Source organism: Bos indicus, chromosome 6 (genome assembly GCF_029378745.1).
Source record: "Bos indicus isolate NIAB-ARS_2022 breed Sahiwal x Tharparkar chromosome 6, NIAB-ARS_B.indTharparkar_mat_pri_1.0, whole genome shotgun sequence".
Taxonomy (NCBI): Eukaryota; Metazoa; Chordata; class Mammalia; order Artiodactyla; family Bovidae; genus Bos; species Bos indicus.
This window is the reverse complement of record NC_091765.1, coordinates 117,142,608-117,167,412: the sequence shown is the minus strand read 5'-3', so window position 1 is coordinate 117,167,412 and position 24,805 is coordinate 117,142,608. Positions and strand designations below refer to the sequence as shown.

General features: G+C 52.9%; 1 protein-coding gene across 7 annotated transcripts in view; it reads left to right on the top strand.

The window, feature by feature from the left end:
* NSD2 (nuclear receptor binding SET domain protein 2) overlaps positions 1 to 24,805 on the top strand; it is a 79,486-nt gene that overhangs the window by 28,517 nt on the left and 26,164 nt on the right. For all 7 annotated transcript variants that reach the window (XM_070791927.1, XM_070791929.1, XM_070791925.1 and 4 more), the window contains 5 exons: positions 6,007 to 6,631; positions 8,450 to 8,612; positions 16,731 to 16,897; positions 17,399 to 17,881; positions 24,494 to 24,638. In XM_070791927.1, coding sequence (XP_070648028.1) covers positions 6,035 to 6,631; positions 8,450 to 8,612; positions 16,731 to 16,897; positions 17,399 to 17,881; positions 24,494 to 24,638 — 1,555 coding nt within the window. In that variant the 5' untranslated portion in view covers positions 6,007 to 6,034. The remainder of the gene's footprint in view (positions 1 to 6,006; positions 6,632 to 8,449; positions 8,613 to 16,730; positions 16,898 to 17,398; positions 17,882 to 24,493; positions 24,639 to 24,805) is intronic.

Genomic DNA, 24,805 nt, shown 5'->3' with positions numbered 1-24,805 from the left:
TGGGAGAGTCTAGGAGCCTCCGGTGGAGGCGTGGGCTGACAGTGGCCTGTGGGGTCAGGGGCACTGAATACAGCAGTGTGGGCATAAGTCCTTTTCTAGAAGGTCACCATTACTGGCATTATCCCTAGCATAGTTTGGGCTCAGGCCAAACAACAGGGAGGGAACTCAGCCTCGCCCATCAGAACAAGACCCAGATTCCCCTACAGTCAGTCTCTTCCATCAGGAAGCTTCCACAAGCCTCTTATCCTTATCCATCAGAGGGCAGACAGAATGAAAACCACAGTCACAGAAAACTAACCAAACTGAACACGTGGACCACAGCCTTGTCTAACTCAGTGAAACTGTGAGCCATGCTGTGTGGGGCCACCTGAGATGGGCAGGTCACGGTGGAGAGTTCTGACAAACGTGGTCCACTGGAGAAGGCAGTGGAAAGCCACTTCAGCATTCCTGCCTTGAGAACCCCATGGACCGCATGAAAAGGCAAAAAGATAGGACGCTGAAAGATGAAGTCCCAGGTCGGTAGGTGCCCAGTATGCTACTAGAGATCAATGGAGAAACAGCTCCAGAAAGAATGAACACACAACCAAACTGAAAACAGCGCCCAGTTATGGACATGACTGGTGATGGAAGTAAAGTCCAGTGCTATAAAGAACAATATTACATAGGAACCTGGAATGTTAGGTCCATGAATCAAGGGAAATTGGAAGTGGTCAGACAGGAGATGGCAAGAGTGAACATTGACATTTTAGGAATCAGTGAACTGAAATGGACCAGAATGGGTGAATTTAACTCAGATGACCATTATATCTACTACTGTGGGCAAGAATAGAATCTCTTAGAAGAAATCGGGTAGCCCTTACAGTCAACAGAAGAGTCCAAAATGCAGTACTTGGGTATAATCTCAAAAATGACAGAATGATCTCTGTTCATTTCCAAGGCAAACCATTCAGTATCACAGTAATCTAAATCTATGCCCCAACCACTTATGCCAAAGAAGCTGAATAGTTTTGTGATGACCTTCAAGACCTTCTAGAACTAACACCAGAAAAAAGATGTCCTTTTTATCATAGGGGACTGGAATGCGAAAGTAGGAAGTTAAGAGGTAGCCAGAGTAACAGGCAGGTTTGGCCTTGGAGTTCAAAATGAAGCAGGGCAAAGGCTGACAGAGTTTTGCCAAGAGAGTGCACTGGTATAGCAAACACTCTTTTCCAGTAACACAAGAGATGACTCTACACATGGACATCACCAGATGGTCAATACTGAAATCAGACAGATTATATTCTTCGCAGCCAAAGATGGAGAAGGTCTGTACAGTCAACGAAAATAAGACGGGGAGCTGACTGTGGCTCAGATCATGAATTCCTTATTGCCAAATTCAGACTTAAATTGAAGAAAGTAGGGAAAACCACTGGACCATTCAGATATGACCTAAATCAAATCCCTTACAATTATACAGCATACAGTGACAAATAGAGTCAAGGGATTAGATCTGATAGAGTGCCTGAAGAACCATGGACAGAGGTTCATGACATTGTACAGGAGGCCATAATGAAAACCATCCCCAAGAAAAAGAAATGCAAGAAGGCAGAATGGTCATCTGAGGAGGACTTGCTAGCTGAGAAAACAAGTGAAAGGCAGAGGAAAAAAGGGGTGATACATCCATCTGAACGCAGAGCTCCATAGAACAGCAAGGAGAATAAGAAAGCCTTCCTCAGCGATCAATGCAAAGAAATAGAGGAAAACAACAGAATGGCAAAGACTAGAGATCTCCAAGAAAATCAGAGATACTAAGGGAACATTTCATGCAAAGATGGGCTCAATAAAGGACAGAAATGGTAGGGACCTAACAGAAGATATTAAGCAAAAGATATTAAGATATCTTAAGCAGAAGATATTAAGAAGTGGCAAGAATACATAGAAGAACTATCCAGAAAAGATCTTCATGACCCAGATAATCACGATGGTGTGATCGCTCACTTAGAGCCAGACATCCTGGAATGTGAAGTCAAGTGGGTCTTAAGGAAGCATCACTACAAGCAAAGCTAGTGGAGGTGATGGAATTCCAGCTGAGCTACTTCAAATCCTAAAAGATGATGCTGTGAAAGTGCTGTCCCCAATACACCAGCAAATTTGGAAAACTCAGCAGTGACCACAGTACTGGAAAATGTCAATTTTCATTCCAATCCTAAACATAGGCAATGCCAAAGAATGTTCAAACTACCGCACAATTGCACTCATTTCACATGCTAACAAAAGTAATGCTCAGAATTCTCCAGGCAAGGCTTCAACAGTACATGAACCGAGAATTTCCAGATGTTCAAGCTGGATTTAGAAAAGGCAGAGGAACCAGAGATCAAATTGCCAACATCAGTTGGATCATAGAAAAAGCAAGAGAGTTCCAGAAAAACATCTACTTCTGCTTTATTGACTACGCCAAAGCTTTTGACTGGGTGGATCACAACAAACTGGAAAATTCTTCAAGAGATGGGAATACCAGACCACCTGACCTGCCTCCTGAGAAATCTGTATGCAGGTCAAGAAGCAACAGTTAGAACTGGACATGGAACAGACTGGTTCCAAATAGGAAAAGAGTACATCAAGGCTGTATATTGTCACCCTGTTTATTTAACTTATATGCAGAGTACATCATGCGAAACGCCAGACTGGATGAAGCACAAGCTGGAATCAAGATTTCCAGGAGAAATATCAGTAACCTCAGATATGCATTTGACACCACCCTTATGAAAGGGAAGAAAGCAAAGAGGAACTGAAGAGCTTCTTGATTAAAATGAAAGAGGAGAGGGAGAAACCTGGCTTGAAGCTCAACATTCAAAAAACGAAGTTCATGGCACCAGTCCCATCACTTCATGGCAGATAGATGGGGAAACAATGGAAACAGTGAGAGACTTTATTTTCTTGGACTCCAGAATCACTGGGGACAGTGACTGCAGCCATGAAATTAAAAGACGCTTGCTCCTTGGAAGAAAAACTACGACCAACCGACAAAGGTCCGTCTAGTCAAGGCTATGGTTTTCCCAGTGGTCATGTGTGGATGTGAGAGCTGGACCATAAAGAAAGCTGAGCACTGAAGAATTGATGCTTTTGAACTGCGGTGCTGGAGAAGACTCTTGAGAGTCTCTTGGACTGCAAGGAGATCAAACCAGTCAATCCTGAAGGAAATCAGTCCTGAATATTCATTGGAAGGACTGATGCTGAAGCTGAAACTCCAACACTTTGGCCACCTGATGCAAAGAACTGACTCATTGGAAAAGACCCTGATGCTGGGAAAGACTGAAGGCAGGAGGAGAAGAGGACAACAGAGGGTGAAATGGTTGGATGGCATCACCGACTCCATGGACATGAGTTTGAGGAAGCTCCGGGAGTTGGTGATGGACAGGGAGGCCTGGTGTACTGTGGTTCATGGGGTCGCAAAGAGTCAGACACGACTGAGCGACTGAACTGATCTCGTGGAATCTCTGTTTTCCCCAGTCCTCTGGAAGGCCTGTAATCAAATTCCACTGGCCCTCAAGGCCGGATGCCCCGCCCCTTTGTTGGATCCCCAGGCTGGGAAGCCTCACGTGGGGCCCAGAGCCTTCACAGCAGTGCTTGCGCTTCTTTGGTGTTCCTGTTTTCCAGTCTGTGGGTCACCCGCCCCGCGAGTGGAGTATTGATTTTATCCTGAATGCGCTCCTCCTGCCGTCTTGCTATGGCTGCTTCTTTGTCTTTGGACGTCGGGTATCTTTTTTTGGTGGGTTCCAGCATCCTCCTGTTGATGGTTTTTAACAGCTAGTTGCAATTTTAGTACTTTGGCAGGAGATGAGCACGCGTCCTGGTTTTATCCTGTATATTGTGAGTGATGCGCCTGGAGACACTCTTTTTTCCCATTATGTTCTTCTTGAGTAGTCTTTTTCTTTCAGTTGTGTTAAAATTCTCGTAACATTTACTGTCTTAACCATCTGGGAGAATTACTCAGCTGTGCTGGGTCTTAGCTGAGGCACGTGCGATCTTTCAGTTGTCGCACAAGAGCTCTTCGTTGCAGCGTGTGTAATCTAGTTCTTTGACCAGGGATCGAACCCAGGTTCCCTGCATTGCGAATACGGAGTCTTAGCCGCTGGACCACAGGGAAGTCCCCCCTCTTAACCATGTTTAAATGTGCAGTTCAGGGTGTTAAGTACATGCACGGTGTTGCAGCCATCGCCACCAGAACGGTTTTGTCTTGTGAGCCTGGAACTTGGCCCCCATTAAAACACCAGCTCCCTGTCATGCCCTCCCTTAGGTCCTGGCATCCACCTTCCTGCTTTCTGTCTGTGGATTTGACTACGCATGAGAATGCAGCCACACAGCATTTGTTAGCCTTTTGTGTCTGGCGTACTGCTCACTCAGCGTAACGTCCTCAGGGTCCGCGTGTGGCAGGTAGCCACCTCCCCTTCCTGTCCGAGGCTGCAGCACGCCCCGCTCTGTGGATGGACACAGGGCAGCGATACCCCACGTGCCTGCCTTCCGTTCCCTAGTGTGTCGGGTGGGCTCGTTGGTCCTGTGGGTGCTCTGAGGAAGCCCTGCTGTTTTCCTTCCTGTCCCCGCCCCTGTGCACAGGGCTCCAGGCTCCTCGTGTCCCCCCGAGGCCCTGCTTTCCATGTTTTGATAGTGGGTAGCCATCCTCATAGGTGCTGTGTGAGGTGGCATTTCTTTTGGGGTTTTGATATTTTCTCTTGTTTTTTGGTGGGGGAAGGCCCTCACTGCGTGACTTGTGGGATCCCGGTTTCCAAGTAGGGACTGAACCCAGGCTCCCAAAAGTGAGATCCTGGAGTCCCGGCCGCCGGGCTGCCAGAGCTGCGGTTTGCCCATAAGAGTGGGCTTGCGGCCCCGTGCGCAGGCCGTGTGGACCCTGGGGCTGGGCGAGGTCCGTGTCCCCTGCTCACCAGCCACAATCGCCCTGCTGTGCCTCGAGGTCGTCGGCTTCTCTTTCTGTCCAGTCAACCTGATGTGAGCGGGACTGGGAACCCACTCAGACTTGCCTTAAAAACCCCATGTGGGTCACAGCGGACGGTCCTGGCCTGTGCTCGGTGTGGGGGCGATCCCCCACTGCCCGGCCCCCACAGAGCTGGCCCAGCTGCACGCTTGGCCCCCCAGGGGGTGTCTCGGTGTGGTGGTCTCTTGGTGGTGGCAGGGCTGAGCTCCGGTGCAGTGCTGTCCATCGAGGGCACCCCGATGGGGGCATTCCGTCTTGGGGCTCTGCTTCTCCCCGGTAGCTCGTCCTGGAGGGCCTCCTTGCTGCCGTCGTGGTGTGCTCTTGGCGGGGGTCTTCCCAGCGGAGTGGGTGCTGGCCTGTTCACTGTGAGCTGCCTTCACGGGGTGTCCCGAGTGAGGGGCAGCGGCTCCCGAGGAAGCCCCCTCTGCCCGTGGGGCTCAGACAGCCCATCTGGCCCCGGGTGCCACGCGCGGTCCTTGGTGTGCCCCGTCCAAGGAGAGCTGAGTGTCCTTGATGTTGCGCCCCCTCCTCGTCCCTGCAGTTAGCGTGGGCCAGGCCGATGGCAGGGGGCCTGCCGCCACCTTCCCCGTCCGTCTGGGCTTAAGCTTTGCCGCCCGGTGGCTGTGGGCGGGCCTGGAGCCCTGCCCGGCCCTGCTTTCAGCTGTGTCTCGGGTCCCTCCTCTTGTCCTCTGCCCAGGCCTGGCTTTGCACTGGCCGCCTCTGGTGCTGCCCTGGCGGCAGGTGGAGGGGCAGCCTCCGTTTCCTGCGGGCTCTGGGGGCAGTGGCGTGACTTCCTTTCCGCGCCTGACTTGTGTGTTCTGCCGCGAAAAACCGGTCCTCATCCTTTCACTTTGTGGTTTTGTGACTCCTGTCATTTCTGTGATATTAGAACTGCGTGTTGGGACTGAAATCACAGGAAACACCATAAATTGCCTCAAAATCCCCGAAACTCCCCAAATGTATAGAGTTCCCTTGGCGTACTCATCTTAGGTTTGAAATTAAGATGTTTCTTTTCTCCTCTTTTTCTAACGCTGCAGTGTTCTGAGACGGAGGCACCTAGGCTGAATGGAATTCAGCGTCAGGAAAAGCCCTCTTTCTGCTCCAAAGGTGGTGAAGTGCGTGAAGATGAAGCAGGCCCCGGAAGTCCTGGGCAGTGCCAACGGGAAGACCCCTAGCTGCGACGTGAGCCGCGAGTGCTCCGTGTTCCTGAGCAAAGCCCAGCTCTCGGCCGGCCTACAGGACGGGGTCGTGCAGAAGTTCAACGGCCACGATGCGCTGCCGTTCATCCCGGCCGAGAGGCTGAAAGACCTTACCTCCCGCGTCTTCAATGGAGAGCCTGGTGCTCACGATGCTAAACTGCGTTTTGAATCCCAGGAAGTGAAGGGACTTGGGACCCCACCTCACACTACCCCCGTCAAAAATGGCTCTCCAGAAATTAAGCTGAAAATCACCAAAACCTACATGAATGGGAAACCTCTCTTTGAGTCCTCCATATGTGGCGATGGTGCGGCCGCCGTGTCCCATTCGGAAGCAGACGGACAGAGACCAGAGTACAAGGCCCGGAGGAGCCGCAAGAGGAGCGCACAGCGTGGCCCTGTGCTGGAGCACGGCCTCGGGGAGGCCGCCCTGGCGTCCAGGCTCTCCAGTCCCGTGGACAAAAAGGTATTTGTGAACGAGGGGCTCTGGGCGGGTGGCAGGGGGCCTCGGAGGACACGCAACATGTGAGAAGCGATAGGAGGTAGGCGCGGCCCCCGCGGCCTGCTCTCCACTTGCCCTGAGGGCTCGCGGTGGGGACATTCACATCCTGTTGAGCAGCACCAAGGCCTGGAGACGAAGTGTGAAGACCGAATGAGGTTCTGAATCTGGGCCTGGCCATTCCAGAGCCCTCAGCCTTCAGGCGATCCTGTTTCACAGAGCTCCTCTCCACCTGATGGCGGTCAGTGGGGGACCCTGTGGGGCTTCCTCGGTCTGTGCTGTCTGAGGAGTGCTCCCGCTGGCTTCCCCTCGGTCACTGTCCATCCGGGGTTCACTGCCCCCTGCAGGGGCCCTGCAAACGGCTTGCCCCAGTGAGCACGGGGCATGCCTCCCACCTGCATGCTCTTGGTCCCCAGCGTGGAGCGTGGTGCTGGAGTGCGTGTGAACGCATGTTCATTCGCATGAATGCTGCGGTGGGAATGTGGGATGGAAACATGGTGCTTATGCCAACAAGTCTTCAGTGACGTGCGGGAACCTTGACCCTGGCAGAGGAGCTGCCGAGGGCTTTGTGGCGCCCGTTCCTGAGCTGGTCGTCCGCATAAACAGGGTCTGGCAGGCCTCTGTGCGCTGGCCAGGTGAAGCTCCAGGCCTGCTTTCAGGAGTAGGGGCACCAAGGCTGGAGTAATCACTGTAAAATTATAGTGAGGAATCTTGTTTACGGTCCCACAGATAGGATGGGAAAGGACCGACATTTCCCTGGAGGAGTTGAAATAATGAAGACCTTCAGGGTTTAAAAGTGTCTGCTGAGTGCTGGGGTGGGGGGCGCGGGGCGGCTCTGACGTAATCACGGTGGTGGCCTGGGCTGATACGGCCCTGCTTGAAGCCCCCTGATGGATCCATGTTCCTTTATAGGGAAGAGGCTGCTGGTTGATTTTGTTAAAACTTGGGCAAGTCACCTGTTTTTGTCTCTCTGAGTCTGACTGCACCCTCCGAGTGGGGACAATACTTTGCCTCCTGAGGGCATGGGCATGAGGCCGAGGTGACACTCAGTGTGATGCTGGGATGTTGTGACACAGCCTGAGAGCTGGCGTCTTTGTAGGAGTGTGTGATGCGCCCGCTCTGTGCCAGTCCTTACCCCGTGATGGGGCGTGGTGACTGCGCTCTCTTCCGTGCACGTGTGTGGGACAGAGGCTTAAAGCCGGTCAGCGATTCGACTGTGCTCAGCCCCCTGGCGAGGGTGCCACTCTTGCCAGGCCTTCAGCCTCCTCCTGGCCTGGGTTCTGAGGTGCAGAGGCTGAGGCTCCGAGAGCCCAGGCCTTGGGTGGTGGAGGTGGGGCTGGGCCTGCTGCCGAGCCCCCATGTCCTGGCACTCCTGGGGTCCTCTCTCCCGAGGACTGACTGTCAGACAAGGGGTCAAAGGGGCGGAGGGCCAGAGGATGAATTCCATGAGAATTCTCGACCAGCCTGTGAATAAAGCTCCACTGAAGGCCTCCCCCCAGGCCAAGGAACAGGGTTTCTGCGAGACTTTTGTGATGTGGGCTCCTCTGTGTGCCAGGCACTTGCTGACCTTTTAACCGAGGGCAGGAGAGGAACGGCTTTGATGAGGTGCTGTCAGGGCTGTTACCTAAAAACCGTGAGGGAGCCGTGTGGGCAGGCTCACTTCCGTTTAGGTGTGTGTGTGCACGTGTGTGTATGGAATCCCTGGTCTGACTCACCCTTGGTCTTCTGTGGATAGGAAGCTGGATTTAGGGCTAGGTACTCAATGTATCTCATGTTCATTTTCAGATTCCAGTTAAGAGAGAATCCTGTCCGAATAGCAGCAGAGACAAAGGCCAGCTGCTGAAGTACGATGTCGGGGACCTGGTGTGGTCCAAGGTGTCTGGCTACCCGTGGTGGCCCTGCATGGTCTCTGCCGACCCGCTCCTGCACAGCCACACCAGACTGAAAGGTACCATGGGGGGCATACTGGGGGCTGCTTTTCCGTCTTGTCTTCTGCACTTCATTGTTCTCATCTCCCAACTTCTTTCTTCCTCTTCCTTCAACAGCCCTACTGTGGTTCTTTATTTCCCCCTTTTTTATTGTGCTTTAATGCACAAACATAAGATTTACCATCTTAACCGAGCGCTCAAACGAGTGGTATGAAATACATCCACACTGCTGTGCAGTGGTCCCCGCCACCGGTGCCCAGAGTCCGCTTCCTCTGTAGAGCTGGAACTCTGTCCCGTGAGGTGGCGCGTCCTCAGGGCCCACCCCGGACCCTGGTGGCCCCGCTGTGCTTTGGCGCTGTCTGTGGTGTGCATGTGCATCTCCCTAGTGACTAGTGACGGGAGCGTCATCTCACACGCTTATTGGCCATTCATACACCATTTCAGTCGGCTTGTTGGTGGAGGTGGGTTGGATTGTTAACACTTTTTTTGTGGTTCATTTTGCAACTTTGAAGTTAGTGATTCAGACGTGACATATTGTTTTTATTTTTATATCCAACTTAGTATGTACTTTATCTGATTGAATTAGTATTAAAAGAGAATGGTTTTTGCCTTGTCATTTGCTTTTCAGGTTTTATGATAATTTATTATTATTTAGATATATAGTAATTACTTATGTCAGCATGATTTTCAGAAATTAGTATTTTATATTGTATTTTAGTTTAAAAAATGTCCCAGTTTATTTTATTAGGTGGGAAAAAGGAAAAAAGACTAGAAATAATCATGTTTGGTGTCATGAAACTGGAGTTATAAATCAGAGAAGGTAGAGCTAGTATGAAGAACGTAATGTGTCATGATACAGATTAGAGCACATGCTGAAATAATAATTGGACAATGAAACGTAAGATCTCATGTGGTTTTGGAGGGAAAAAAAACAAAATCGAGTGGTTTGAGTGTCTCATAAACAGTTCTTCTAGAGTAAACTTTGAGTTTGGTGTGAGGAAGGTGAGATGTGGTGATGCAGGGCTGGAGCTGACCACGTTGGCGCCCAGGTGGCTGTGCCCTCCAGAGGTGTGGGCAGGCGGGGTGGGGCCTGCCCCAGTGGCCCCTCTTGGCCTCTGGCTGGAGGCCTGAGCCTTGCCGGGGCCTTGCTGCTGGGAGTGGGGTACAGCGGTGCCCCCTGGCAGGCAGACTTGGGAGGCACAGACGGGGCTGAGAGGCCCTCCTGTGTCCTGAGACCCCGGCACACATATGTGTGGTGCAGGTGTGCCGGACGGCGGGGCTGGGGAGGAGCCGGCGGGCTGGTTCCGGTTCTGACTTGGTGCAGGATGTGTTGCTTCCTCAGCTTGCCAGCATCAGGGAGTCCCTGTCAGGGCTTCCAGGGCCCCAGGATGCACCGCAGAGGCCTCTGGATTTGGTCAGAGTACGACAGAAATACCAGTTGAGGCAGAAGCCAGGCTGCCCTGCTGTGGTCGGGGTGGGCCTTCTGTCTCGGTGGCAGCCCTCCCTCCCAGCTCCAGGTGGCCCAGGCAAAGCCTCCGGGCCCCGCGACTCCACACCGCTTGTCTGCAGAGCGCATCACGTGCAGTCTCTCGGGGGCCTCTTTAGCACTGGGTTTCTGCCTCATTTCAGCCTCTCAGTGTCTCAGACCGTACTAACTGAAGGCGTCTTTCCATGTCTCTCTGTTCCAGTTGCAGGGCTTAATTAACTTCATTACACGGTCCCCCGGTTTAGGGTTGAGTCATTTCTATAGTCTGCAGCAGCTTCATCACTTCATGGCAAATAGATGGGGAAACAGTGGAGGCAGTGAGAGACTTTATTTTTGAGGGGCTCCAGAATCACTGCAGATGGTGACTGCAGCCATGAAATTAAAAAAAGACACTTGTTCCTTGGAAGAAAAGCTATGACAAACCTAGACAGCATACTAAAAAGCAGAGACATTACTTTACCGACAAAGGTCCGTCTAGTCAAGGCTATGGTTTTTCCAGTGGTCATGTATGGATGTGAGGGTTGGACTATAAAGAAAGCTGATCACCGAAGAATCGATGCTTTTGAACTGTGGTGTTGAAGAAGACTCTTGAGAGTCCCTTGGATTGCAAGGAGATCCAACCAGTCCATCCTAAAGGAAATCAACCCTGAATATTCATTGGAAGGACTGATACTGAAGATGAAGCTCTAATACTTTGGCCACCTGATGCAAAGAACTGACTCATTGGAAAAGACCCTGATGCTGGGAAAGATTGAAGACAGGAGGAGAAGGGGACCACAGAGGATGAGATGTTGGATGGCATCACCGACTCAGTGGACATGAGTTTGAGCAAGCTCTGGGAGTTGGTGATGGACAGGGAGACCTGATGTGCTGCAGTCTGTGGGGTCGAAAAGAGTCAGCCACGACTGGACTGAACTGAACTGAGAGCAGCGTCTCTGAGTGAGACTGACACACCTCCACTGGTGTGCGTGCTCCGGCTCAGCACTTCTGCACGTTTGCTTAAGGAACGGCAGCCATGTCCTCCTGGTTGAGGTGCAGACTCTGGAGAGTTGGCTGCCGGGGCCCGGCTCAGCCTGTAGTAAGCTGCTATGCAGTGTCATTAAGCTCCAGAGATGATTAGGGTGTCTTTCCTGAGTATGAAAGACAAAGGTGATGATAACACTACTTTTGGGGAAAGGTCTTAGCCCAGAGATAGTGAGCTCTCAGATGTTATCATCATCCTCTTTTTTTTTTTTTAACTTTTAAAGCCAGAGTTTGTATTGTGTCTACCCCCTCTCCCCTGGTCACCTCTGGGCTTCTTCCTGAAAACATTGCTGTTTGCGCAGTTATTTCCCCTGCACAATCCTTGTGTTTGGTGATTTAATTTTAATAATTTTGTGCCAACTTCCAATATTTATGTTGCCAGGTATCCCCCCAACTTTCCTAATGCCAAGTGGTTACAGTTGGATTCTGTCTTGTCTTGTTTTTCATGTGAAATATTTTGTTTATTATTATTTTTTTTCCATTTAGAAGTTTTTCAAGCCCACTGTTCAGAGTGGAACAGTGCTGTGGATGTCATCCACTCTCAGCTAGACTTGCCAACCCTTAAATGCTTTGTTTCACCTGCTCTCTCTCTCTCTTTTGTATATAAATACATTCCCCTTTGCCAGCTCATCTGAGTGGGTGCTGTACCCATCCTGACACTTCACCCTGACTTGTCAGTGGGAGTCCTCCTGGAACAAGGCCAGTACCCCGCCTGCATGTGAGAAAGTGGCCCATCAGTAACTGACCCTTCGTCTCTTGGGGCCTTGCTTAGATCTCCTGGGAAGCTCCAGTGTGGCCATGTACTTGATCTTTTTTTCACCCTGAGGTTGAGTCAGGGTGCCTTCCCAGCCCCTGTAGGCGAGAGCAGACCCCCAGCCCTGGCCTTGTGAGCAGACTCAGGCCCACAGAGTCAGGCGAACACCATGCAGGTAGGGCCCAGACTTGGCCCTTCACTGAGACCTTCTTGAAAGAAGGGGTTCAGTCCAACAGTGTGCTTCACTAGGAACTGTCTTGGGTTGCAGGGGAGGCAGCCTTGGTCAGCACAGGTCAGCTTCAGAGGACTGACAGTGTGCGTTTGGAAAGCATCTCAGAAGGCTGAGAGCCAGGATGAGTTGCAAGGGGAATCAGATGACCTTTGGAAAGTGAAGGGGTTAGAGGAACCTGTGAGACTGTGGGGCTGGCCTATGCCGTGGCTCCCGCCCACGAGGTGTGGACCAGGGTGTCCAGTGGGCTCTGGCCACTGTCTTGGTAGCTGACCAGTGCTGCACTCGGGGCCCGGCTCCCTGACTGCCTTCCTCTGAGGTTTGGTCCTCCCTGAGGATCCACTGGTCTGCTGAATGCTGCTTTCCATTTTATCCTCTTTTCATGGTTAAGGAGCTGGCGCTTTCCTGTGAAGGTGAGCTCCCTCCTAAGAGATTCCTTAGATATTGAATGTTGCAGTCTTCACCCTCTTTAATGCTCCCGTTGTTCCAGATGTGGCCCCTGGGAGCCCACGGGGCCCTTTCAGCTGTGTGCTCCTGCCCTGGTTCCATCTGTCTTGGAGCGCTTTCTTACGTGTGTAAACACTAACCACACTGTGGGCTCCCTTTACACTTTCTTTGCCCCGGTCCTTGAACCAGCTATTCCTCGGAGGAAGCCTGGGTCCTTTTAGTAGCGAGTGGTGTGTGGCCGCCCAGGTCTGGGTTCTGGTTGTGTCCCAGGCCTGGAAGGCAGAGGACGGAGGGTGATGCGGGTCTGCTGGCACGCTGTCCCCCTCCCTCTGCAGCACCTGGGATGGCGGGCCTGAGGCTCAGGAGTCCTTGCTGGGAAGACGGCGTGGAGGAGGGTGGCTTCGGGTGCAGAGCTGGCCGAGCAGGGGCTTGGGAAGCAAGGCCTTTTGATTCCTGTAAGGTGGAACTCCCTCAGCCTGCTCCTGATTCCCACCCCCGATTTTCTCTTTCTGTATGTGCTGCTTTTTACTTATCATACTTGGGATTACAGGAGTACTTGAACCTGAATCGGTAGCAACGCATTTAAGCTTTTTTTAAAAAATAATTGTATTCATTTATTTTTGGCAGTGCTGGGTCTTCTTGCTGCTCAGGCGTCTCCCCAGGCGTGGGGAGGCGGGGCTCCTCTCTGGTGGCAGCATGCGGGCTTCTCACTGCAGTGGCGCACGGGCTTGGAGGCCCAGGCTCAGGAGTTGCAGCGCGTGGGCTCAGAGCACAGGCTCAGTAGTTATGGTGCCTGGGCTTAGTTGCCGCACAGCATGTGGGATCTTCCCAGATCAGGGATTGAACCTGTGTCTCTTACGTTGGCAGGGGGATTCTTTACCACTGAGCCACCAGGGAAGCCCACACTTGAGCTGTAAAAACTGAAGTAGAATCTGTGTGCGGAAGAGAGCACAGCTGTTTCGAGAGTTCAGATTTCCTTTGCAAATCTAACCGCGTTTTTGTCATTTGTAGCAGCAGAACTTGTCTTGGTGACTGTCTTCCAGGGCATGCGTGGACAAGCCAGCAGCTCTGAGGCCTGACCCTCTAGGTTGGAATCAGGAGATGATTGGTGTTTTGGGTATTACACCTAAGAAGACTGGATTCTCTTGAGCCTGGGAACGTTACGGTCTCCCTGGTGTACCTGGGTCCTGCTGGTCTCCCTGCAGACACTGGGGCGTCAGGTCCGCCTCTTCTCTGTGTGGAGGCTCTTATTCTTGCCTTTTCTGTGTTATATAGAAAGGAGCCCTCATTGCTGTATTTGTAAATTCCAGCATTTTCTGAAAATACTACAGATAATCTGACTTTCTCACCTTCTGAGTTGATATTGTGATTGTTCCTTTCTGCTTGTTCTGTCAACTAGGAAGAGAGGTGAGTTAGGGTTTCCCGCTGTGGTGGTGGACGTGCCCTTTCCTATTTGAGTTTTTGTCAGTTTCTACTTGACCTGTTCTGGGGTTCCGGTGACCCCCAAGGGACTGAACCAGGAAATGTGGGCCTGGCCACCCTTGTCCTTTGTTTCCCATGGAGCAGACTCTGGTCTGCTCGGTCTCGCCCAGGTTCAGGGTCCACGTTGCGCCTGATGGGCCGTGATGGGGAGGAAGCGAACTCAGCACAACATTAAACTGCCCGAGCTCGTGGTGGAGGCCAGCTTCTCTCAGGACAGAGGGCGGGTGGGGCCTTAGTGAACAATGTTTTCCTCCAACTTACACAGGATGAAAATCCAAGGTTGCTAACGGGTGGTGGGGCAGTTGGTTAGTTATGGTGGTCAAAGAGAGTAAGGGATTCTCCTCTCAATTTGGACCAAAATGAAATTCAGATGGCTTAGAAAAAACCTTAAAAATAAGAGAAAGTTGGGTTATGTTTGTTATGACATTTCTGAGCAGAAAAGAACTTAAAAAATGTTAATTTTATAAGCTTGGGATCAGCCTGTCATATTCTCTGATTTTTTTTTTTTCTAGCTGACATGTAAGGAGCATTTTTACTGTCTTTAGCTATTTATTTTAAAAAATTATGTGCGTTCATATTATTTCATCATATATACTATAACATTTTTCTTAATTCTGCAAATGCTATGGCATATATCTATATTCATTTTCATGATCAAGAGGTCTTTTGAAATACTAAAATAATGGAAGAAGTCACAAATCTTTTGACATAGTTTTGAATCTTAGCTGTATTAAAATCAAAAGAGGTATACACACTTATAAACAAGTCAAATTGTCCTGAGAGATTAATAGTGAAAAATAGTCCCCTGCCCCCCCAGAAGTCATTATTTTTAACTCTTTAAACATTTTCTTTTGGTTTTAGCTACTCTTTTATCATTAGATATTTTCTGTTGACTTTCTGTTATGGTAAATGAAGATTGATCTCTTCAATCATTTCCTGTTTCTTTCCCTTCCATTCTTCCCATATAATTAACTCACTATTTTTATTACATCAAACATAAGTGTTCATTTAATTTTGACCATGTAAATATCATTCAGTGAAAAACAGCTGTGTTCGGTAATTGCATTTTATTTCTTGTACAACCTTTTGTCTTTTTTTGGAGATAACTATTGCATTTCTTGTGAAATTGTATAGTTCATTGCCATTTAGCTTAAATTTTTTCAAGTATTTATTCTTCTGTCTTTAAAACTCATCCTGTCATGTGGTGAGTTTCCCTGATTGGGGGTAAAAATGGGCCGCTCTGTGCGAGTCCCGCCTCCCCTCTGCCGCTTGGATCTCGTGTTCGCCTGCCTTCTTCTTCCGTGGAGAGCCCGTGCGGCCGTTCCCCTCTTCCTCCGCTCGGCCTCTCTCCCCTTCTCTCTCCCCTTCCTCGCGCTAACGGGCCCCACTTCCCCCTGTTTTACTGTCACTGGCCGGCAGGCACCTGAGACTCCGTGAGATGCTTTCCTTGGTTACCGATCGTTTCTGGGCTCCACGCTGTGCTCTTTCTCAGTCAGTTCTCCTGTTTTGCTGCAGCGTGGTTTTTGGCATCCTGAGGAAGGGGTGGAGGTCGCTTTGAGATCCTGGGCTCAAAGGGTGCAGCTGTCGTCACACTCGAGTTTTGGTCTGACTGGGTGTGGGATTTTATGTTGAACGTAGTTCTCAGAATTTTGAAGGTATTACTGCATTTCCTTCAAGCATCCAGAGTTGCTGTTCTCTGTCATTTCATGAACATGGAACTGCCTCTCCCTCCCTCAGCAGCTCGACTGTCCCAAAGATGTGCCCGGACCTGGGTGTTGGGTGAGGTGCTGGGAGGGGTTAGTTCTGACACGTGTTCCTGTGTTTGGTAAATTCTCTGATGAGTTTCTCTGTTTTTCTCTTTGGAAGGCCAGTTATTTATTTTCATGGTGGTATTGTTAAATATCAAATGGCGCTTTCTCTCTCGTTCTTTTCTTCTGACAGCAAACTCGAGTTCTTCTCTGTCGAGCGCCACCTCCTCCTGGTGTGGTGTCTGTGGCCCTGCAGAGACTGTTGGCTTCTGTGTGCTTTGGACTCTGTTAGAGGCTCCTCTGGGTCTGGGGTGCCTGCGCTGGGCCTTCTTCCAGAGGACGGCAGTCAGCTGCCTGCGGCCCGTAGGGGGAGCTGTTGGCTTGTCTTAGAGGCGCTGGCTGGCTAGTGGTCGCCTGGTTGAGGGAGTCTCCAGCTTTTGGGGCAAAGACAACACGGGAAGGGTTTCCTGTGGTGTGCTGGTTCCCTGGGGAGTGCGCTTTGCTGCCTCGTGTCCAGTGTCCTGTGTGAGGGGACAGGGGCCGGGGGTGTGGCTTCTTCAGCATCTGGGGGCACTTCGTGGCCTTGAGCTGCCCCAGCCCCCAGCGTGGTGAGGGCGGGGGGCTGGGATTTGAACTCACGGCTGCCCGGCCTCCTGGCTGGTGTCCTCTCTACTCTGACTGATGGAGTGTCTTCTTCGGTGGCTCTTGGAGGGAGATGAGTTGTGAACCTGGTCAGGGGTCTTTCCTGGCCAGCTTTGAGCCCTGAGTCTCCCGAACGCATTTCCCCTTTTGCTATAGAGTGTGGTCGGGAAAAAAAAGGATTTATTTTGTGGTTAATGGATTCTAACAGCACCAAGTGAAATGACTTCAAAGCCACTCCTAACTTGATATCAGTAATTATTAATAGATTTGCCTAATTTCATCCCAAATTCTAACTTTCAAGTTCTAACATTTTATTTTAAAAACTAGGTCAGAAAAAGAGTGCACGCCAGTATCACGTACAGTTCTTTGGTGATGCCCCAGAAAGAGCTTGGATATTTGAGAAGAGCCTTGTAGCTTTTGAAGGAGAAGGACAGTTTGAAAAATTATGCCAGGAAAGTGCCAAGCAGGCACCCACGAAAGCTGAGAAAATTAAGGTGACAGATGTTCCTTAAGTACAATTTTAGACGAAACTTTTATTTTTATTCTTAATTATTTATCTTGTTTTGAACTTGTGGTTGCTTGAAACACTGTAATGGCCTCTTATGTCTGTCACTGCTCTCTTTGCCCAGCGCGCTGTGTTACACAGTACGGCAACTTTGTTTAGACGCATGGTTTATCCTGATGACTCCCAGAGATAGTTTTTCTAAGTTTTGTTTTCCTTTATGTACGTGCACACACACACACACACACACACACACACAGACACACACATCTATATATGATATTATATATAAGTATTTGTTGTAATTGCAATTGATTTCTAATTTCAAGAAACAGTTATACTGGTCTGAACTCTAAAACCTTCAAGTTAATTGGTTTTTATAGTTTTTGGTTTCTAAATTTACCTGAAATTCTAAAAGTATCCTTCTTTAAAGTGAGTTAATCTTTAATGTTTGTTTGATGAAACTTACATGTGTCTCATGTTTTCTTTGCAGCTGTTGAAACCCATTTCAGGGAAGTTGAGGGCCCAGTGGGAAATGGGCCTCGTTCAGGCAGAGGCCGCCGCACGCATGGCGGTGGAGGAGCGGAAAGCCAAGTTCACCTTCCTCTACGTGGGGGACCAGCTCCGCCTCAACCCCCACGTGGCCAAGGAGGCGGGCGTGGCTGTAGAGTCGCTGGGAGAAGCAGCAGAGCCCTCAGGAGTCGAGGAAGAAGCTGCAGACAGCCCTAAGTCCTCGGGGGAGGAGGGCGCGCCTGTCAAGAGGAGAAGGAGGGCCAAGCTGTCCAGCTCCACCGAGAACCTCCCCGGCGACCCGGGGCCGGGGCGGGCTACACCGCAGAAGGTGGCCGAGGCCGACTCCAGGAGGGGCGCGGGATCTCCCCCCGGCAGGAAGAAGGCTGCGGCCTCCACCCCGAGGAGCCGGAGGGGCGATGCGGCGTCCCAGTTCCTGGTCTTCTGTCAGAAGCACAGGGACGAGGTCGGTGTAGGGATGGCTCTAAGGGGTTGTGCTAAATGCGGGGGTCTGCCTGTGAGGCCCGTCCTTTCAGCACCCAGCCCCGGCCCCGGCCCCGGCCCCCAGCACTGTCGGCCAGGCCATAGTGCGCCTCTGTACACGCGGGTCTCAGGGGCAAGTGTCATTAGGGGGAAGCCAGTGCAACCCTTGGGGGCAGAGATCCTTGCCTTTGTGCTCTAGAATATTCCTCCTGACTATGGTGGGAAGGTCCAGGGACAGTGGGAGGTGGGCTGCTCTTTGCTAGAAGCTTGTCCTCACCCTGACCTCCAGCCCAGGTTAGTGCCTTCCCCAGGAGGCAGCCCAGAAGCCTCCAAGAGGTGGTGCGAGATTGGATTTACGGAACCTAATGCTGCCATGGGCCTGAGCGTGTTGGCACCTGCTGCTGTGGTGTGTGAAGGGCAGCCTGCTGTCAGTGGCTAAACATTTGACTAGTTTTCTTTTTTTTTTTTTTTTAACGGTTTATGTTTTTTATTTCTTTATAAGCTATGTCAGCATAAGCACGGAGGAAATACGCCTAGAATTTTGCCAAAGAGGTGTCTTGGGCAAGATTTTCAGTTACCAAGCATAGAAATATTCACGGGTGTATCTTGCAAAGAGGTCAATTAATAGATTCTTATAGCAGTCTGAAAAGTTCTCAGATCCACTCACCATCAGTATTATTTATGTTTAAAAAGCACTTTTTATTTTGAACAGTTAAAATTCACAGAAAGTTGCAAAGGTGGTATAGAGAGGTCTAGTGGATCCTTTACCCAGTTCCCACAGTTCACACGTTACGTAAATATCAAAACCGGGATATTTACATTGATAGAAAGTGTGTATATAGCGCTATGTAATTTTTGTCACGTAAATAGCTTTGTGTAACCATTACCACTATTAAGATACAGACCTACTCCATCACCACAAAAGATCTCCATCATGCTACCCCTTTAATCTTGTCCTATATGTGACCATCTCTACCCTCTGGCAATAACTGACTTATCCTCCATCTTCATAATTTTTTAAAGGCAAGCTGCTGCTGCTAAGTCGCTTCAGTCGTGTCTGACTCTGTGCGACCCCATAGACGGCAGCCCACCAGGCTCCCCCGTCCCTGGAATTCTCCAGGCAAGAACACTGGAGTGGGTTGCCATTTCCTTCTCCAATGCATGAAAGTGAAAAGTGAAAGGGAAGTCGCTCAGTCGTGTCCGACTCTTTGTGACCCCATGGACTGCAGCCTACCAGGCTCCTCCGTCCATGGGATTTTCTAGGCAAAAGTACTAGAGTGGGGTGCCATTTCCTTCTCCATTGACTAGTTTTCTTAATCACTTATTGTAGAGTGAACTGAGCTTATTTGGACATCGTCAAGTCTCGATTCCACTTTAAGGGCTCAGGCCGGTATCGTTGGTTCTTTGCTGTTACTTGAAATGAGTGGGTTGGTGGGACTCTTCTCAGGATTGCAAGGCAGGTGTGATATTAGAACGCCTGTTATGATTCGTCATTGCAGGTTAAATAATCACCTCAGTAGGTGGAGAAAAAACATTTGATAAAAGTCATTGCTTTTTTTTGGTCACGCCGTGTGGCTTTTGTGGTCTTAGTTCCGTGACCAGGGGTTGAACCTGAGTGGTTGGCAGTGAGAGCATTGACTCCTCACCCCTGGACCCCTGGGGAGGTCCTTAGTCGTGATTGCTTTTTGATACAAAGTTAGCAGGCAGGAGTAGACAGGGTCTGCTGAGGGGTGATTTTCAGAAACAGTTAGCATCATGACGGTTGAGGATACTTCAGAAGCGCCTTCTCGGATCGTGAACGAGGCAGGGTGCCCTTGTGCCACCACTGGTGTTAAATGCAGTGGAAGCATGGCCGAGCAGCAAGAGGAGGCCCTCGGCAGAGCCCCCGGCCCTGGGGGAGACAGTGACGCGGAGCAGCCCAGCACCGGGGAGCTGGAGCATCACGGGGTCGTGTCCGTGAGGCCGCAAGGAGGGAAGGTAACAAAATAGATATGACTTTGGAGAAAAACGACTGATGTTTCAGCCGACCTAAGTGGAGATTAATGGGAAGGCTCACTGTCCTGAAGCTAAAGTTGTCATCCCCCTCTCCTAAGTCCAGTGTCCTCCGGGGAAGCTCCCAGCAGGAGTGTCTGCCTTTTTAAGCAGGTGCTAGCATAGCCACGTTGGAAGGGAAGCTCGGCCTGAGGACTGGCCCTGCACAGAGGAAGCGCTCCTACTGCCAGCAGTGGGTCTCCCGCTCAGGACCGGTGCTGGCCCACACTGCGGACTTCAGAATTCAGTGGCTCCAGGAGGAGAGTTCTGTCAGTCTAGGAGAGGGAGGGCTTCTTCAGCCAAACAGTTCACAAACTGGAAAGGAACGTTGTTAAAATGAAACGAGAGCTGCGTGTGCAGAGCTCAGGACAGTCCTGGAGGAGGAAGGGGAGAGGCTTTGAGAAGAGCAGGTCATAGGAGACCCCAGGTGCCAGTGAGCTGACCGGCTGCTGAGCCTGAGGCGGCAGGGACCACACATCACGGCCACCGCACAGCCAGCACCTCTGTGGCCAAGGGCCCGGGGCTGCAGTGGGAACCCATGTGCACGGCTGTGGAGGGTCATTGCTTACGTCTAGTTTCAAGAGAAATTCGGCAATATCTAGTGAGACTGAAGATGCACGTTCTTTTTGTCTTAAAATTTCACCCCTAGGGAAATTTGCCCTAGAGAAATTTCGCCCTAGCACGATGTTCAGAGCTGTAAGACGTTCTGGCAGGCCCGGCAGGCTGTGGTCCACTCCTGCAGTGTTCCTCAGTCGTGAAGGCAGCCTTGCTGCACGTCCAGGATAGGGACCCTCAGATCCCATCGCCGAAGTGTGAAAGTGTAGCACGCTCGCCCGCTGCCCGCTCCCTGCCTCCCGCATCTGTCCACAGAGGCTGGGCGTATCCAGACCTGTGCCTGCTCAGGTGCCAGGCAGTGCCGCCGTGACAGCCTGCCCCCCAGCCGCGCTTGCGCCGCTTCCCAGTCTGCATCTCCCTAGAACGTGCACTCGTCTGAGTTTATGAGGGAGACCTCGGGCCGCTTTCCAGAGGACACCCTTTTTGCTGTGGGGACCCAAATTGCTCTTAGTCAACCCTTCTAGCACTAAGGTATGTGCTGAGAGCAAGCAGGCTGACCACTCCAGCAGGTGCTGATGGGTACAGCCCTGCAGCTCCTGTAAGGGAGCCCTGCAGCTCCCTGCACAGCCTCTCTGGTCTGAGCATCCCTCCAGAGCTTTGCTGTGGGCACCCTAGTGCACGCTTACCCCAGACTGCAGGTGCGCGGCCACAGTCAGGCCTGCAGCAGACCCAGACGCCCGCCTGGCCCTGCCTCTGCCGGGTGGGGCCCGCAGGCCTGCCCTCCTGCGGGCGCGGGGCTGGCCCGGCTCTGAGGGCCTGGTGCTGTCAGCATGGTGCTTGCCTGTTCCTGCAGGTGTGCTGTGCTGCTTCTGTAGTAAGTGACACTGGTCTTGAATGCACCAAACTGCTGACTCCAGCGTGTAGAAGGATCTGGCTTTTCTAGGTGCTCTTTTCCTGTGGAGAGTGGCCGTGCACCCCAGGGTGGTTTTTGTTTGGTGGTTAATGAACCAGTGGCCGGCCCTGGAGGAATGGAGTGGGTGGAGTCTCCTTTTCTGGAGTCACTGTGCCCATTAAGGACATCTGGTCGCCACTTGCTGCTCTTTTAAAAAAGCAATTTCCAACTTTCTTCTTGCAGGTGAAGAAGAGGCCGTGCTCCTTGCAGTGGTTTTCGTTCCTTGTTACACGCTGTGCCCAGTAGTCTTTGTGCAGCAGGCTAGGGTTGGCCGTGCAGCCCTGGCTCCTCCTGGAGTCCAGCTCCCCCTGAGGCCAGGGACAGGAGCGTGCAGGACGAGGGTCCACGGGGCCAAGGCTTCTGCCGGGACCAGGCCAGGGGCGTGGCCCCCAGCAGCTGGGCGGCACCCGCATGTGGCTTCCAGGCCTCCCGCGAGGAACGTTGGCTTAGGGCGCCAGTGTCCGTGGCGCTTTGATCTGCTTGTTTGGCCATGTGGGGCCTGAGTTGTGCGCGGGCGTCTCTGGCGCACGCTCAGTAGTTGTGCTGCTCGGGCTTAGTTGCCCTGTGGCCTGCGGGGCCTCAGCACCCAGGCCGGGGCCTGAGCCCCTGCCCCCTGCATTGGAAGGCGGGTTCTGAACCTCTGGGCCACCTGCGAGTCCCCAGGAGCAGTTTTATTAGCAGATGTTTTCAGCACAGTTTCTGATTTTTAAAGGATCTTTTCCCACTCTATCTGCCCTGGATTTTACAGCTGCTTTAGAGGTGGCAGTGCCTCTGTCTCGGTTCTTTGGGTGCACATTTGTGTTGGGTGCCTGCTGCTTTGTAACAGGTCACCTCTGAGCGCAGTGGCCTAAAACAACCACCTGCACTGATGACCTCAGAGGCTGTGGGTTGGGACTTCAGGAGCAGCTTGGCCAGGCGGTTCCACCTCAGCGTCTCTCGTGAGGTCGCTTTAAGATGTCAGCTTGGTGGGGCTGCGTCACCTGAGGGCTGGACTGGGGCCGAGAACCCTCCCCAAGGTGCCACATCCTGGTGCCCGTGGGGCCTCCGTTTCTTGCCGGTGGTCTCTCCAGTAGATGTGTGTGTGTGTGTGTGTGTGTGTGTGTGGCGGGGGTGGGGGGGGGGTGCCATCACAGCAGGAGGCCAGCCCCCCAGCAGGTGATCCCCAGGCCAGGGCGGAGGCCCTCCACGCCCTGGACACGAAGTCTTGGGGGCCCCTGGAGCATTTTTTCGAGTCTGAGACAGCAGGAGGCTCTCCAGGGTACACGTGTGTGGAGGCTGAGGACGGGAGAGCCTCTCCAAGGGACTTCTGGGGTCTCGAGTTGTGCTGTGGGCTTGTGGGTACCTGGCTTTCCATGTTTCCTTTTTCCAAGGAGGGGAAGGTTTCCATGACTGTGATGGAGGGGCTGGGCGAGGGGACACGAGCTGCAGACCCCGCCCTTGTTGCCCTCTGGGTGCTGAAGAGGGCCAGGGAGTGCTCTGCCCTGCTGACCGTGCAGGGACCCAGGCAGCAGGGGGCCGAGCCTCGCCGGAAGGGGCGCCCTGAAGCCGCCCGCTGGCCTCTGCAGTGGGGGGACGTGCGCGGGCAGGAGCCTCGGAGGGCGGGTGGGCACTGTCTCAGGGGCCGATGGGCTCCTCGGCTCCGGGGGTGAGACCCTCAGGGAGGCTCCCTGGCCTGAGATGCTCATGGGGGGCGCCCTCCTTCCTCTAGAAGGTCTGGAGGGAGCAGAGAGGGCAGGGCCTGGGGGGCAGAGCGGGCTGGGAGGAGGCTGAGGGTAGGGGCGGCGGGCTGTGTGCTCTGCTGCTGCTCCTCGGGCGGCGAGGGCAGGCCAGTGGTGCCGCCTCCCATCGAGCTTGTCGGCAGCCGTTCGGTTCCCTGAGCCCGTCAGTGTGTGGTTGAGCCCTTCCTGAGGCGTCTTCTGGAGTCGCTTCCGCTGAACTTGGTCTTGACCGGCTGTGGAGGTCTTCCTCCGGGACGACTACTGCCTTCCCTGCCTGCCTCCCCACTGCGGGCATGTGGCCCGGGCTGGGCTCTGCCCAGTGGCTCCCTCCTCACCCTGCTCTCAGACTCCATCTGCTGCGCTCCCGGCCTGGCCCACCCTGCCCCACGCGGCTGGCTCACTGGGGAGGTCGTGACTGCTGGTTTTGCACATTCTTGTGTGTCTGAGGTAGTTTATTCCAGCAGGGCGGTGGTCACCGTGGAGCGCGCACCACACTTCAGGCCCGTTGCCGGTAGTTTTCATGAGCACCCGTGTTTGGTGAGGCTGGCATGGTGACCCCTTCTTGCGTGGCTGGGCCCCACAGCAGGGGGGGGTGCGGGGCGGCGGGGGTAGCAGACTGGCACCAGCTTGACCGATGCCGTCACTCCTGTGGCAGCTGTGTGGGGTGGCATCCTCGTGAGCCCGTGGGCAGAGTGAACGGTCGTTGCTTCACTGACCTATGGTGAGGCCTAAGCGTCGGCCTGCCAGGGACACCCTGGTCAGTGTCAGTGTTTACCAGTGTGGAGTCAGTTCTCGGCTCCTGAGCGTCCGTACCAGGTGGGCTGGGGCTGCTCTGGCTGCAGTGAGTGGCCTCTCGTGTGGTCCTCAGCATGGGGCGCACAGACATGCACGGAACCTCTGAGGAGCAGAGCGGGGCCCGCGGGGTGGAGGGGCTGTGGCCCTGCCCACTCGCCTCACCCCTCGTCACCGGGCGGTGGGGCCTCCTCCCCGCCCGGGGTGCACAGTGCGGGTGGGGGCTCCTGGAGGCCTTGGGAAGGGGCTCCCTGGGGCCCTGCAGGGCCGGAGTGCTCTGCGACCCTGCTGCCGGCTTCTGCAGGGCGCTGGGAAGTCGTAAGGCGCCCGTCGTCGGCTGATGTAGGGAAAGTGCACTCTTCTCTTTCGTCATTTATCATTTCCTGTGTTTATACAGATACAGTTGACTCACTCCCACCAGCCCCGATTTCAGTGGGTTACGACGTCAGGTAGACGCCGCTTTCCTTTGGAGCTCTTCTGGGACGTGGTTCCAGGATGCGGAGATGAGTGTGCCTGTGGTTCTTCCTACCCCTTCCTGTGCCCGCAGGTGGTTGCTGAGCACCCGGACGCCTCTGCCGAGGAGATTGAGGAGCTGCTCGCGTCGCAGTGGAACATGCTCAACGAGAAGCAGAAGGCGCGCTATCACACCAAGTTTGCGCTCGTGGCTCCGCCTCAGTCCGAGGAAGACTCTGGTAACGGCGCCTCTGTGCCCGCATCCTCTGCCAGGCCTGCCCAGCGTGCCACGGTCGTGATAAAGCCACCTGAGCGTGGTGTCACCAGAGCCACGCGGTGGGCATGTGAGGGAGGCAGGCAGCCCGTGTGGCCTCCAGGGCCGGAGGCATGCCTGACGGGCCGGGGT